Below are 13,937 nucleotides of genomic sequence, written 5' to 3' on the forward strand. Positions count from 1 at the left end.
GAGAAACCATGACTGTGTTCACCATGTGCCTCCTCAGATGAGAGAGAAACCCTGAACTTCATCAACCTTCTTGAACCAAGGTATCTTTCCCTGGATGGCTTAGATTGGACATTTCTATAGACTTGTTTTACTTGGGACATTTTCTCAACCTTAGAACTGTAAACTAGCAACTTATTAAATTCCCCTTTTAAAAAGCCATTCTATTTCTGGTATATTGCATTCTGGCAGCTAGCAAACTAGAACATGCATAGTGGCATTCTGATGATTGAGTATAATGCATGAAATCACTCATAGTTGATGATGATGATTCACGTTTTGGAAGACTATGAAAGTTACCACTAAGGACAGGCCTGCTTTGGTCATGCAAGATAAGATCAGCATGAAATTAGAAGAGTAGGAACAGTTGGGTATCTCAACCAAATTCTTCTCACCTCCTCAGCTCAACTTCAATCTCTTTTCTTGTATTCCTCTGTCCTACATTCATTCAACAAATACTTCTTTGTGTCTGGCAGTGTAGTTCATTGTGGGGGTACACTGGTGAACAAAGCATGACATACACTTGAAATAAGTCAGGCTGAGGAACAGGAAGAAAACAAAGAAATACTAAAAGTGAAAGTGGCCTAAGACAGCTATGGGACACAATCAAATGCACCCACATAGGCACGATGGGAGTTCCAGAAGGAGAGAGAAAGTAGCAGTAGAAATAGACAGAGAACTTCCCAAATCAGCAACTGACACGAATATGCATATCCAAGAAGCTCAGAGATACCAAACAGGATAAACATGAAAAAAATACACACTGACATATACTGATTACACGATCAAATGCAAAAGACAAGGAGAGAGGTCTGAAAGTTGCAAGAGAAAAGCAATGGGTTGCAGACAAGGGAGTCCCAATTAGATTGAGTACCAATTTCTCATCAAAAACCCTGGAGGTGAGAAAGCAGCGTTGAAATACTTAAATGGCTGAAAGAAAACAACTGCAACCCTACAATTTTTATATGGCAACCAAAAATGAGAGTGAGAGCATGGTTAATTATAAATTACAAATGCCAGCATTATTGTATTATATTGTTTGGTATGTAACTCCATTTCTTACTTCCAACAGGTGCTAAAATGGAGATGCATAAAGAGTAATGCTAAATCTAGGTTTTTGGACATACAGAGTACAATAATATAAACGGTAACCAAGGACAAAAAATGGTAGGAGATACAAGGAGATAGGAAAAATATAAATGCATACTATTAAAGCTAAATTGTTATCAAACCAAATACAATTGTTATTTATTTAGGATGTTCATATTTTTTTTATTTGGGTGCCTGTTCCAGAAATCAAACCCAGGTCTCCTGAATGAAAGGTGAGCATTCTATCACTGAAGCACCCATGCACTCTAGGATGTTAAATTTTAATCCAATGGTAATGTGATGGTTAGGTTCCGGTGTCAACTGGGTCAGATGATATGTCCAGTTATATGGTCAGGCAAGCACTGGCCTGACCGTTGCTGAGAGGATATTTCATGGCTAGTTGATAAACCAGAACGCTGGTTTATTAAATCATTAGTCATTGCATTTATGGCTGATTACATCTGCAATCAACTAGAGCATGTGCCCCACAAATAAGATAATCCAATCAGTTGAAGACTATTGAGGAAGAAGAGAGAAACTTTTCACTGCTTAGTAAGTCTCTCCTGTGGAGTTCATCCAGACCCTTCATTAGAGCTGTCAGCTTCACAGCCTGCCCTACAGATTTTGGACCCTTCATTCCCATGGTTGCCTGATATACCTTTATAAATCTCATGTTTACAAATACCTCCTCTTGGTTCCATTTCTCTAGAGAACCATGACTAATGCAGCTTGGTACCAGGAGTGGTTCTTAAGAAACAGAATCTTAGAAGTGGGTTTTTACAATTGGTTTTCTACTCAGATTAGATTCAAAGGCACTAATGATTCTGTTTCCAATAATCAAGATGCCACTGACAGTCCATGGGGTGAGTTGGCAAGAGGGACATGCAAAATATCACCATTAGATTCTGCTAGTTATAGGCTTATACAGGGCAAGGCTATGGGTGAAAGTGTTTTTGACACCTTTATGAAGTTTTGTGGAATTAAGAAGTATAATGATGTTGGCTGGTGGTTGTTAGATAAGTTGGATACAGTGATGAGGAAAAGGGATGGGCTGAAGGTTTCAAATTTGCAACCTAAGCATGGTATGAAAGATATAACAGTTTCCATGTGTGCCCTGAAAGAAAATTTTATTTCCTGTGGCCACAGACTTGAGATCTTTGAAAACCAGATGCAGAGCCTCATTGTGTGAATAGCAGTTTTACAACATAAACTAAAATCTCAACCCTTCAGGGTGTCTGATGTTAAAGTAAGAGCTTTGATTGGAAAAGACTAGGATCCCAAAACTTGGGATGGGGATATATGGCTTTATAATGATGGCAATGGGGAGATGGAATTCTTGGAATCTGCTGAGGCTCTGCTAGATGTGTAATGGATTGCCCTGGGGAAAAAGATTCCCAACCTCCAGTCTGCCTTGAGGAAATAGCTTCCTGACCTCCAGTCTGCCCAGAGGAGTCTGCCATCTGACCTCTACCTAATGAGATTAATCCTTTAATGCCTGCTAAACCTGTAACCACCAACCCTGGGGAAACAGTCCTCACTCCTCTGTCTGGAGCAACTAATCCTGTTTCACCAGATGAAACTGCAAAGGAATTCCCTGAGGTAATTGGCTTGAAAGATACTCTTATTTCTTTTCATGACCTATCCTCACCGCCCCCCCCCCCTTTTCTTCAAGACCTATAACTAGACTAAAGTCACAACAGGCGAGGTACAAAGTGTGACCCATGAGGAGGTACAATATACTCCAAAAGAACTGCATGAATTTTCCAATCTCTAGAGACAGAAATCAGGGGTATATGTGTAGAAATGGATATTAAGGGTATGGGACAATAGTGGAAGGAATATAAAGTTGGGTCAAGCTGAATTTATTGATATGGGCCCATTAAGCAGATATTCTGCATTCAATGTTATAGCTCAAGGAGTTAGAAAGGGCATTAACACTTTGCTTGGATGGTTGGGTGAAACATGGATCAAAAGGTGGCTGACAATACCTGAGGTTGAAATGCCAGAACTGCCTGGTATAATATAGATGAGGGGATCCAAAGGCTTAGAGAGATTGGAATGTTAGAATAGATTTATCTTGAAAGACCTGCTCACACACTCCAGGAATGCCCAGAGGACATATCTTTCACCAGAACCTTGAGAAATAAATTTGTGAAACTAGCTCCATCTTCTCTGAAGATCTCTGTTGTCATCCTTCTCTGTAGGTCAGATATTGCTGCTTGGGAACTGCTGTCACTGAGCTTGAAACCTTAAACACAATGGGGATGATCAGATCGTGAGTTGGCAGAAGCCATGTGGGGAAGTTAATCACCATAGATAAGGTAAGCGTGGCCACCATAATGGACAGCAGACTCAAAGCAGCAGTCAAAATAATCTGACTTGCAGAGACTTCTGGCATTGGTTAGTAGACTATGGGTACCTAAAAGTAAAATAGATGGGCAGTAAACCAAATTTTTTTTTTGAGCTGTATAAGCAGAAGAATTATAGGTCAAGGGAATAGAAGTCTAATTTGAATTACAAAAACAGAGAGTCATGGCCCTTTAATCAATTCCCAGACTTAAGACAGTTTACAGACCCCCATGAATGAGAGGAGAGTTGGGTATCCTTGGGGAAGGACCCTGTTATACTGCCCAAAATTTACACTAGTAACCTTCCTCCCAGCCTTCCTCCAAGGAGAATTACAGCCTTTTACTAGGGTGACTGGGCATCAGGGAAAGGAAAATGATCAGATATTTCAGGGATCATTTGACACTGGCTCAGAAGTGACACTAATTTCAGGAGACCTGAAATGTCACTCTGGTCCACCAGTCAGAGTAAGGGCTTATGGAGGTCAGGTAACTGATGGAGCTTTAGCTCAGGTCCACCTCACAGTGAATCCAGTGGACACATTTTGTGATCAATTCCCCATTTCCAGAATGCATAAATGGAATGGATATACTCAGCAACTAGCAGGATCCCCACATTGATTCTCTGACTTATGGAGTGAAGGCTATTATGGTAAGAAAGGCCAAGTGGAAGCTACTAGAACTGCCCCTACTAGTAAGAGTGAATTGGTAGCAAGATTGGATTCCTGGAGAGAATGCAGAGAGTAGTACCACACTTAAGGACTTAAAGGATGTGGGGATGGTAATCCTATAATATCTCTACTCAACTATCCTATTTGGACTGTGTAGAAAACAGATGTGTCTTGGAGAATGACAGTGGATTATCATAAACTTAACCAGGTGGTGACTCTAACTGCAGCTGATGTTCCAAATGTGGTATCATTGCTTGAGGAAATCAAACACATCACCTGGTACCTGATATGCAGCTATTGATTTGACAAACACTTTTTTCTCAATAGCTTTCAGTAAGGACCACCAGAAACAGTTTGCATTCAGCTGGCAAGGCCAATAGTATACCTTCACTCTCCTGACTCAAGGGTATATTAACTTTCCAGCCCTATTTCACAAGCTTGTCCACAGGGACCTTGCTCATTTCTCTCTCCCACAAGACATCACACTGGTCCACTATATTGATGATATCATGTGCATTGGACCTAGTTAGCAAGAAGTAGCAACTACTATAGACTTATTGGTAAGGTCTTTGTGTGTCACAGGATGGGAGATAAATCCAACAAAAATACAGGTTTTCAACCTCAGTGAAATTTCTAGGTGTCCAATGGTGTGGGGCATGTTGAGATATCCTTTCTAAGGTGAAAGAGAAGCCATTGCATCTTGCCCCCCTATGACCAAAAAGAGGCACAATGCCTAGTTGGCCTCTTTGGATTTTGGAGACAACATATTCCTCATATGAATGTGTCTATTTACCAAGTGACCAGAAAAGCTGCTTGTTTTGAGTGGGGACTCAAATAGGAGGAAGCTCTGAAACAAGCCCAGGCAGCTCTGTGAGCTGTTCTGCCATTTGAGCTATATGATGCAGCAGATCCAATGGTGCTGGAAGTGTCAAGCTGCAAATAGGTATGCTGTCTGCAGCCATTAGCAGGGCCCTATAGGAGAATCACAACATAGACCCTTAGGATTTTGGAGCAAAGCCTCATCATCCTATGCGGATAACTATTCTCCTTTTGAGAAACAGCTTTTAGACTGCTCCTGGGCCTTAGTAGAGATAGAAAGCTTAACCATGGGCCACCAAATTATCAAGAGACCTGAGTTGCCTATTGTGAGATGGATATGTCTGACTCAACAGGCAATAAATTTGGGAGTGCACAGTAGCACTCCACCAGATGGAAATGGTATATAAAGAGATAGGGCTCAAGCAGGTCCTGAACGCACAAGTAAGTTACATAAGGAAGTAGCCCAAATGCCTATGACCCCCACTCCTGCCACATTACCTTTTCTTTCCCAGACCAGAGCTGTGACCTCTTGGGGAGTTCCTTATAGTCAAATGGCTGAAGAAAAGAAAATTCAGTCCTGGTTTACAGTTGGTTCTGCACAACATGCAGTACCACTCAGAAGTGGACAGCTATAGCAATACAACTCCCTCTGGGATGTCCTTAAAGGACAGTGGTGAGGAGAAATCCTCCCAGTGGGTGGAACTTTGAGCAGTACACCTAGTTGTTCATTTTGCCTGGAAGGATAACAGGCCACAGGTGTGTTTGTATACTGACTCATGGACTATTGCTAATGGTTTGGCTGGATGACCAGGGACTTGGAAAGAGCATGATTGGAAAATCGGTGACAAAGACATCTGGGAAAGAAGTATGTGGATTGACCTTTCTGAATGGGCAAAGAACATGAATATATTTGTGTCCCATATGAATGCTCACCAGAGGGTGACTTCAGGAGAGGAAGGTTTCAATAATCAAGTGGATAAGATGACCTGTCCTGTAGATAGAATCCATCCTCTTTCCTCAGCCACTCCTGCCATTGTCCAATGGGTTCATGAACAAAGTGGTCATGGTGATAGGGATGGAGATTATGCATGGGCTCATCAACATGGACTTTCACACACAAAGGCCAACCTGGCTATGGCCCCTCCTGAGTACCCAGTCTGCCAGCAGCAAACACGCATACTCAGTCCCCTATATGGCACCATTCCCCAAGGTGATCAGCCTGCTACCTGGTGGCAGGTTGATTACATTGGATCACTTCCGTCATGGAAGGAGCAACAATTTGTTTTAACTGGAATGGACACATACTCTGGATATGGATTTGCCTTCTTTACACACAATGTATCCACCAAAACTACCATCTATGGACTTATGGTATGCTTTATCCACTGTCATGGTATTCCACACAGCATTGCTTCTGATCAAAGAACTCACTTTATAGCAAATGAAGTGCATGAATTCTCCTGTGCTCATGGAATTCCTGGTCTTAACATGTTTCCATCATCCAAAGGCAGCTGGGTTGACAGAATGGTAGAATGGCCTTTCAAAGACCCAATTACGGTGTCAGCTAGGTGACAATACCTTGCAGGGCTGGGGCAGTGTTCTCTGGAGGCTGTGTATGCTCTTAATCAGTGCCTACTACATGGTGCTTTTTCTCCTACAGCCAGTATTCATAGGTCCAGGAATCAAGGGTTGGAAATGGGAGTGGTATCACTATCACCCTTAGTAATCCACCAGGAAAAATTTTGCTTCCTGTCCCTGAAACCTTAAGTTCTGCTGGTCTACAGGTCTTAATTCCAAATGGAGGAGCACTCCTATCAGGAGACACAACAATGATTCCACTGAACTGGAAATTGAAACTGCTACCTGGCCCCTTTAAGTTTCTCACGCCACTAAAAAAACAGATACAAATGGGACTATGTTCTGTTTGGGGTTACTGATATTGACTATCAACAGGAAACAGAATTGCAACTGCACAATGTAGGTAAAGAAGAGCTTTCCTGGAAAACAGGAGATCCTCTAGGGCATCTCTTAGTACTACTATGCTCTGCAATTAAAGTCAATGGAAAGGAGCAAGAACTCATTCCAGGTAGGACTAACAATGGCCCAGAAACTTCAGGAATGAAGATTTGGGTCACCACACCCAGCAAAGAACCATGGCCATCTGAAGTGCTTACTGAGGGAAAAGGGAACATGGAATAAGTAGTAGAAGGTACTTATAAATACAAACTATGACCACATAACTAGCTACAGAAACAAAGACTGTGGTGATGTGAATAATATAATACAATCAGTCGAAGACTATTAAGGAAGAAAAGAGACTTTTTCACTGTTTCTTCAGCCAGCGAGCCTTTCCTGTGGGGTTTGTTGAGACCATTCATGGGAACCGCCAATTTCACAGCCTGCTCTATGGATTTGGATTTTCCAATCCCACGGTTACATGAGATACCTTTACAAATCTCATATTTACAGCTATCTCCTGTTAGTTCTGTTTCTCTAGAGAACCCTGACTAATACAGCTAACTCCAAGGAAAATAGATGAAAAATAAAAACAGATAGAAATGAGAAGGTATCCAATACGGTACAATGCAAATAAATAAATAAATATAAAAGTGGGTATTAACAGACATAAGGGGCAAAAATACATAAGATGTACAAAGGCTAAATAGCAAAATGGCATAAGAAAGTCCCATATTATCAGTAGTGACTTTAAATGTAAATGGATTTAACTCTCCAGTCAAAAGGCAGAGATTGGCAGAATGGATAAAAAAGCATAACCCAACTATAAATTGTCTGCAAGAAATTCAACTTAAATTCAAACATACAAGTAGGTTGAGAGTGAAAGGATGGAAGAAATATACCAGGCAAGTAGTAACCAAAAGAGAGCTGGGATGGCTCTGTCAACAGCTGATAAAATAGAATTTAATTCAAAAGTAATTATGAGGAAGAAAGATGGTCTTTGTATACTGATAAAGGGGATAATTCAACTCAACAGGACAATGTAACAACTACAAATATATAGTCACATAACAGCGAAGCCCAAAATATATGAATCAAATACTGACAGATTTGAAGATAGAAACTGAGAGTTCTGCATTCAGAGCAGGAGACTTTAACACACTACTCTTAATAATGTATAGAACATTTAGTCACATGATCAATAAGGTAGTACAGGAATGGCACATTAAATCAACTAGGGTTGCACCCAATGAAAAAAGAATAGACATTCTTCTTGAGTGCACATGGTTCATTCTCCAATATATAGCATATGTTGCATCCCAAACAAGATTCAGTAAATTCAAAAATATTGAAAACAAAGAATGTATATTCTCCTACCACAATGGAAGGAAGCTAGAAACCAACAAAAGAGGGAAAAATTGAAAATTCACAAATACATGGATATTAAACAACCACTGGGTTTAACAGGAAATCAGAAGTGAATTTAGGAAATATCTTGAGGCAAATGAAAACACAACATACCAAAACTTTTGGGATGCAGTGAAGACAGTGCTGAGAGGGGACTTTAATAGCTATAAATTCTTAAATTACAAAGGAAGAAGGACTTACAATTACAACTAACCTCAAAATTGGAAGAACTATAAAAAGAAGAGCAAAGTAAACATGCAGAAGGAAGGAAACAACAAAGATTAGAGGGGTGATAAATGAAATAGAAAACAAAAACAATAGAGTCAACAGAACCAATAGTTGGCTCTTTGAAAAGATCAATAAAATTGACAAAACTTTCACTAGATTGACAAAGAAAAAAACAAAGAAGATACAAATAACAAAAATCAGAAATGAAATGGGCCTATTACTATACAACCCACTGAAATAAAAAGGGCCACAACAGGATATTATGAACAACTGTATGCCAATAAATTAGATAACTTAGATGAATTGAACAAATCCTTAGAAACATACGAACTACCCACATTGCCTCAAAAAGAAATAGAATATCTCAACAAAACAATTACTACTAAAAAGATTGAATAGTTATCAAAAATCTCCCAACAAAGAAAAGCCCCGGACCAGATAGCTTCATGGGGAAATCTAGCACACATTCCAAGACTTAGTACCAATTCTGCTCAAATGTAAAAAAAAAAAAATTGAAGAGGAGGAAACTCTCCCTAACTCATTCTCTGAAGCTAATATCCCTCTCATATCAAAGCAGGATAAAGATACTACATGAAAAGAAAACTACATACAAGTATTCTTAAAAATACAGATGAAAAACTCCTCAACAAAATACTAAGAAACAAATCCAAAAGCACATTAAAAGAATTACACACCATGATCAAGTGGGATCGATCCATGGTATGCAAGGTTGATTCAACTTAAAAAAATCAATTAATATAAAATATCACATTAACAGAATGAAGTAAGAAACAAAAACCACATGATCATCTCAATTAATGCAGAAAAGACATTTGGCAAAATACAGCACCCTATCTTGATAAAAACACTTCAAAAGATAGGAATAGAAGGAAACTTCCTCAACATGATAAAGGATGACTATGAAGAGCCCACAGCTAACATCCTACTTAATGGTGAAATACTGAAAGCTTTCCCGCTGAGATCAGGAACAAGACAAGAATGCCCACCATCACCACTGTTTTTCAACAGAGTAATAAAATTCTTGCCAAGGCAATTAGGCAAGAAAAAGAAATAATGCATCCAAATTGGAAAGGAAGATAATTTGCCTTCTTTGCAGATGACATGATCCTATATACAGCAAGTCCATAAAAATAAAAAAATAAATAAATGCTCCTAGAGCTAATAAATTAATACAGCAAAGTGACAGGGCACAAAACCAACACTCCAAAATCAATAGTATTTTTATACACAAGCAATAAATTATTGGAAGAAGAAATCAAGAAAGAATTCCATTCATAATAACAAATAAAAGAATGGAATAGCTAGAAATAAATCTAACCAAAGATGCAAAGGACCTAAAAACACAAAACTACAAAACACCGCTAAAATAAATTAAAGAAGACCTAAATAAATGGAGGGACATTCTGTGTTCATGATTGGAAAACTAAATATCATTAAGATGTTAGTCCTACACAAAACAATTTATAGATTAAATGCAATCTCAATCAACAGCCTTCTTTTCAGAAATGGAAAAGCCAGTCATCAAATTTATAGAAAAGTAAGGGGCTCCAAATCACTAAAGCCATCTTTAAAAGAAGAATGAAGTTGGAGTCTCACACCTTCCAGTATTAAAACTTATTACAAAGCCACGGTAACCAAAAGAGCATGGTACTGGCACAAGGACAGATATATATACTTATGGAATAGAACTGATGAGAGTTAAGAAATCAACCCTAACATTTATGACCAACTGATTTTTGACATATGGCAAAGACTACTCAATAGAGAAAGAATAGTCTCTTTAACAAACAGTGCTGGGAAAACTGTTCTCCATTTGCCAAAAAAAAAAAAAAAAAAAAAAGAGGAGGACGACAGGTACTTTCTACTATTAAAAAAAAAAATCAACTAAAATTGGATCAAAACCTTTAAAAGAAGAGCTAGAACATTCAACCTCCTAGAAGAAAATGTAGGGAAGCAACTTCAGGACCTTGTAGTAGGCAATGGTTTCTTAGATTTCATATCAAAAGTACAAGTAGCTAGGGCAGGCTGTGGTGGCTCAGCAGGTAAGAGTGCTTGCCTGCCATGCCTGAGGACCCAGGTTTGATTCCCGGTGCCTCCCCATGTAAAAAAAAAAAAGTGCAAGCAGCAAAAGAAAACATAGATAAATGAGGCTTCATCAAAAAAGGTTCCAACTAAAAATTTTGAACCTCAAAGGACTTTATCATGAAAGTAAAACGACAACCCATACATGGGGATAAAATACATGGAAACCACATATCTGAAAAGGATTAGCATTCCGAATATATAAAGAAATTCTTCAACTTAACAACGAAAAGACAACTCAATTTAAAAATGGGCAAAAGACTTGAACATACATCTCTCCAAAGAAGATATACAAATGACCAGAAAACACATGAAAAGATGCTCAAGATCATTAGCCATAAGAGAAATGCAAATCAAAACCACAATGAGATAACATTTCACATCCATTAGGATGCCTATTATTTAAAAAAAAAAAAGAAGAAAATAAGTATTGAGGAGGACACAGAGGAATAGGAACATTTATTTGTTGCTCATGACAATGTAAAATGGTGCAAGCCACTGTGGAAGACAGTTTTGCAGTTCCTCAGAAGATTAAGTACATATGGCCTCGTAATCCCACTACTAAGTACATACCCCAAAGAATTGAAAGCAGGGACTAGAACAGATATCTGTACACCAATGTTCATAACATTATTTATATTACAAAAAAATGGAAGCCAACCAAGTGTCCATCAACTGATAAATGGATAAATAAAATGTATTATATACATGTAACAGAATGCTATTCAGCCTCAGAAAAGAATGAAGTCCTGATATATGTGACAACATGGATGAACTTGGAGGACAGCATATTGAGAGAAATAAGCCAAACATGAAAGGACAAATATTATATCATCTCACTGATTTGAAACAATTAGAATAAGCAAACTTATAGATCAGAATCTAGAATATAGGTTACCAGGAGATGGGGTAGAGATAGGGAATGGGAAGCTAAGTCTTAAAATACACAGGGTTCTTATTTGAATTGATGGAAATGTTTTGGTAATGGAGGGTGGTGATAGTGGGATGGCATTGTGAGAGCAATTAACGGCACTGAAATATATATATCTGAATATCAAATACACAACTATGTGATGATATTGTGAGCCATTGATTGCACACAAAGTATGGAATGTTCATACATTAGGAATGCTTGTGTTGCATGTTGATTGGTTTTATTAATTTAAAAAATGTTAAATAATATACATATATTTGAATATGATCAGAAGGAGAAATGTTAGATTGTATTTATAGTAACAGAATTAAAATTTTTTAAAGGACCATGGAACTACAATACACAAACAGTGAATCCTAAGTTAAACCGTGGACTTTAATAGTACAATTATAAAAATGTACTATCATCAATTGTAATAAATGGTCCACACCAATGCAAGTTTGGTGGTGGTGGTGTATGAGGGTATGAGAATCCTGTATTTTACACGTGATTGCTCTGTAAACCCACAACTGTGCCAATGAAAAATAAAAAAACCTACCAGAAGAATTTCTTTGAATTTGAGATTTAGATCTACTGTAAGATACAGCATTGGATTTCTTGAATAAGAACTTGTATTGCCAAATAAACTTTAGCTCTCACCACAAAACCTGGAAGTTATTGAGCCTTATAGAAATTATGAAAAATTTTGTCTTTCTGTTATCTTTGGATTTTTTTCCTCTCCAAACACAAGAAGGAAGTAATAGTATAATCATTTTCCTTTTCATGCAATACCCCACCAAAAGAAGTAATTTACTGTGAGGTTTCTACTAACACAGAGATTATGCTAATACCCCAAGTCTGGTAATTTACGTTAAAGCTTCCTATTTCCATCCAAAATTGTGTAGTTAAAAAGAAAACACGAGCATTTCTTTAGAATTTTTTCCCCCTAACTAGTAGAAAGTAATCAGCTAGCAATGCAATGGAATTTTAGCGATTTCAAACCCATCAAGTTAAGGGACTTTCACCAGTAAAGTTACCTGCACACTGACCACAATGACCAACGATGTGGCCATGGTAACTGCAAAAGACTGGTAGTCAGCAATGTGCTGCCCATCTGCCCCAGCAACATCATAAAAGGCCCCATAGGGGATGAAGAAAAGGGCGAATGAGGTGTAGATTCCATGCGCCACGCAGATGAAAAATTTTCGCTTGTTGAAAAGCAAATTCAGCTGTCCAGGTTCATAGAGCTGGGGACAGTCCAGGCTGTTCTGTTCACTCACATCCTGTAAACAGAGAGTGACTTCAGTGGAGGAAAGTTGAGGAGATGCCAAAGAGGCTTTGAATTCCCTATCTCCAGAAATAGCAAGTGCAATTTTAAGCATGATCTAATATGTACTATTCACTAGGCCAGAACATGACATTATCTTGTTTTCATTTTCAGAATAACTTTAGGAGATAATAAAAGGATCCCCATCTTACAGGTAAGGAATTGAGTTTCTTAAAGAGACACCTAGAGAGATCACACAGCTACTTAGCGGCAGAACCAGAACTTGACTTCAACACTGATGTTGGACTTCAAATTGAAGGTTCTTTCCTATACTCTTCTTCAGGCTGCCACTCCACAGATGAACCCATGGTCCAAGAATTCCAGCACACCCCGTGTAGCCAATTGGCTCCTGAGGTTAACTGCCAAGGCAATGTGTGAGTAGCATACGGGAGACAGCCTCAGAGAGCTGCGTGGTGGAAATTGGCAATTCAGGTGGAATTGCAGGTGAAAAGGGGGATGAGACTGAAGTCTTAGGGCCCAATTATTCTGTCCAGTGAAGATTCCAATGGAAGTGACCAGGTGTTCAAGACCAAATATTTGGATAGAATAAGAAAATATCTCATTTGGCACCAACCGAGTCCTAGGAGAAAATACATAATAAGTTGAGAAGCTTAACTTAGTTCTCAAACTTACCGTGCACAAAAATAATCACTTGGGGAGCAGACTCCGATTTGATAGGTTCAGGGGATCCCTGAGACCCTGGATTGCCAGCCTGTTCCTAATGGTGCTTATGGTCCTCAAATCACACTGTGTCCACCAAAGAAAGCCAAATGCCAAAAAGGATGCCAAGAATCCACAGCTGGCAACATCAGAGAGCCATGGGTGGAGCAAAAAAGGTCAGGGGCTCAAAGGGCAGATCAGACTCCCCCTTCCTACTTATGGAGGAGCCCAAGGTTTACCAAATCGGGTCCCACAGAGAAGAATGGCAGATTCTCTTTAGGAAGTCATACTTTGAATTGTTGTTGGGTGTCCTCCCCCAGTCCAGTATCATCATCTGTCCAGTCTTTGAAACCAAACAGCCCCAAGTTCAAACTCTAATTGTG

The 13,937-nt window shown here is 38.9% G+C and overlaps 1 protein-coding gene across 8 annotated transcripts in view; it reads right to left on the reverse strand.

Annotated features, from left to right (window-relative positions):
* ATP8B4 (ATPase phospholipid transporting 8B4 (putative)) overlaps window positions 1-13,937 on the reverse strand; it is a 282,452-nt gene that overhangs the window by 11,296 nt on the left and 257,219 nt on the right. For all 8 annotated transcript variants that reach the window (XM_077127848.1, XM_077127847.1, XM_077127846.1 and 5 more), the window contains one exon: window positions 12,605-12,850. In XM_077127848.1, coding sequence (XP_076983963.1) covers window positions 12,605-12,850 — 246 coding nt within the window. The remainder of the gene's footprint in view (window positions 1-12,604; window positions 12,851-13,937) is intronic.

Source organism: Tamandua tetradactyla, chromosome 14 (assembly GCF_023851605.1).
Source record: "Tamandua tetradactyla isolate mTamTet1 chromosome 14, mTamTet1.pri, whole genome shotgun sequence".
In the NCBI taxonomy this organism is placed as follows: Eukaryota; Metazoa; Chordata; class Mammalia; order Pilosa; family Myrmecophagidae; genus Tamandua; species Tamandua tetradactyla.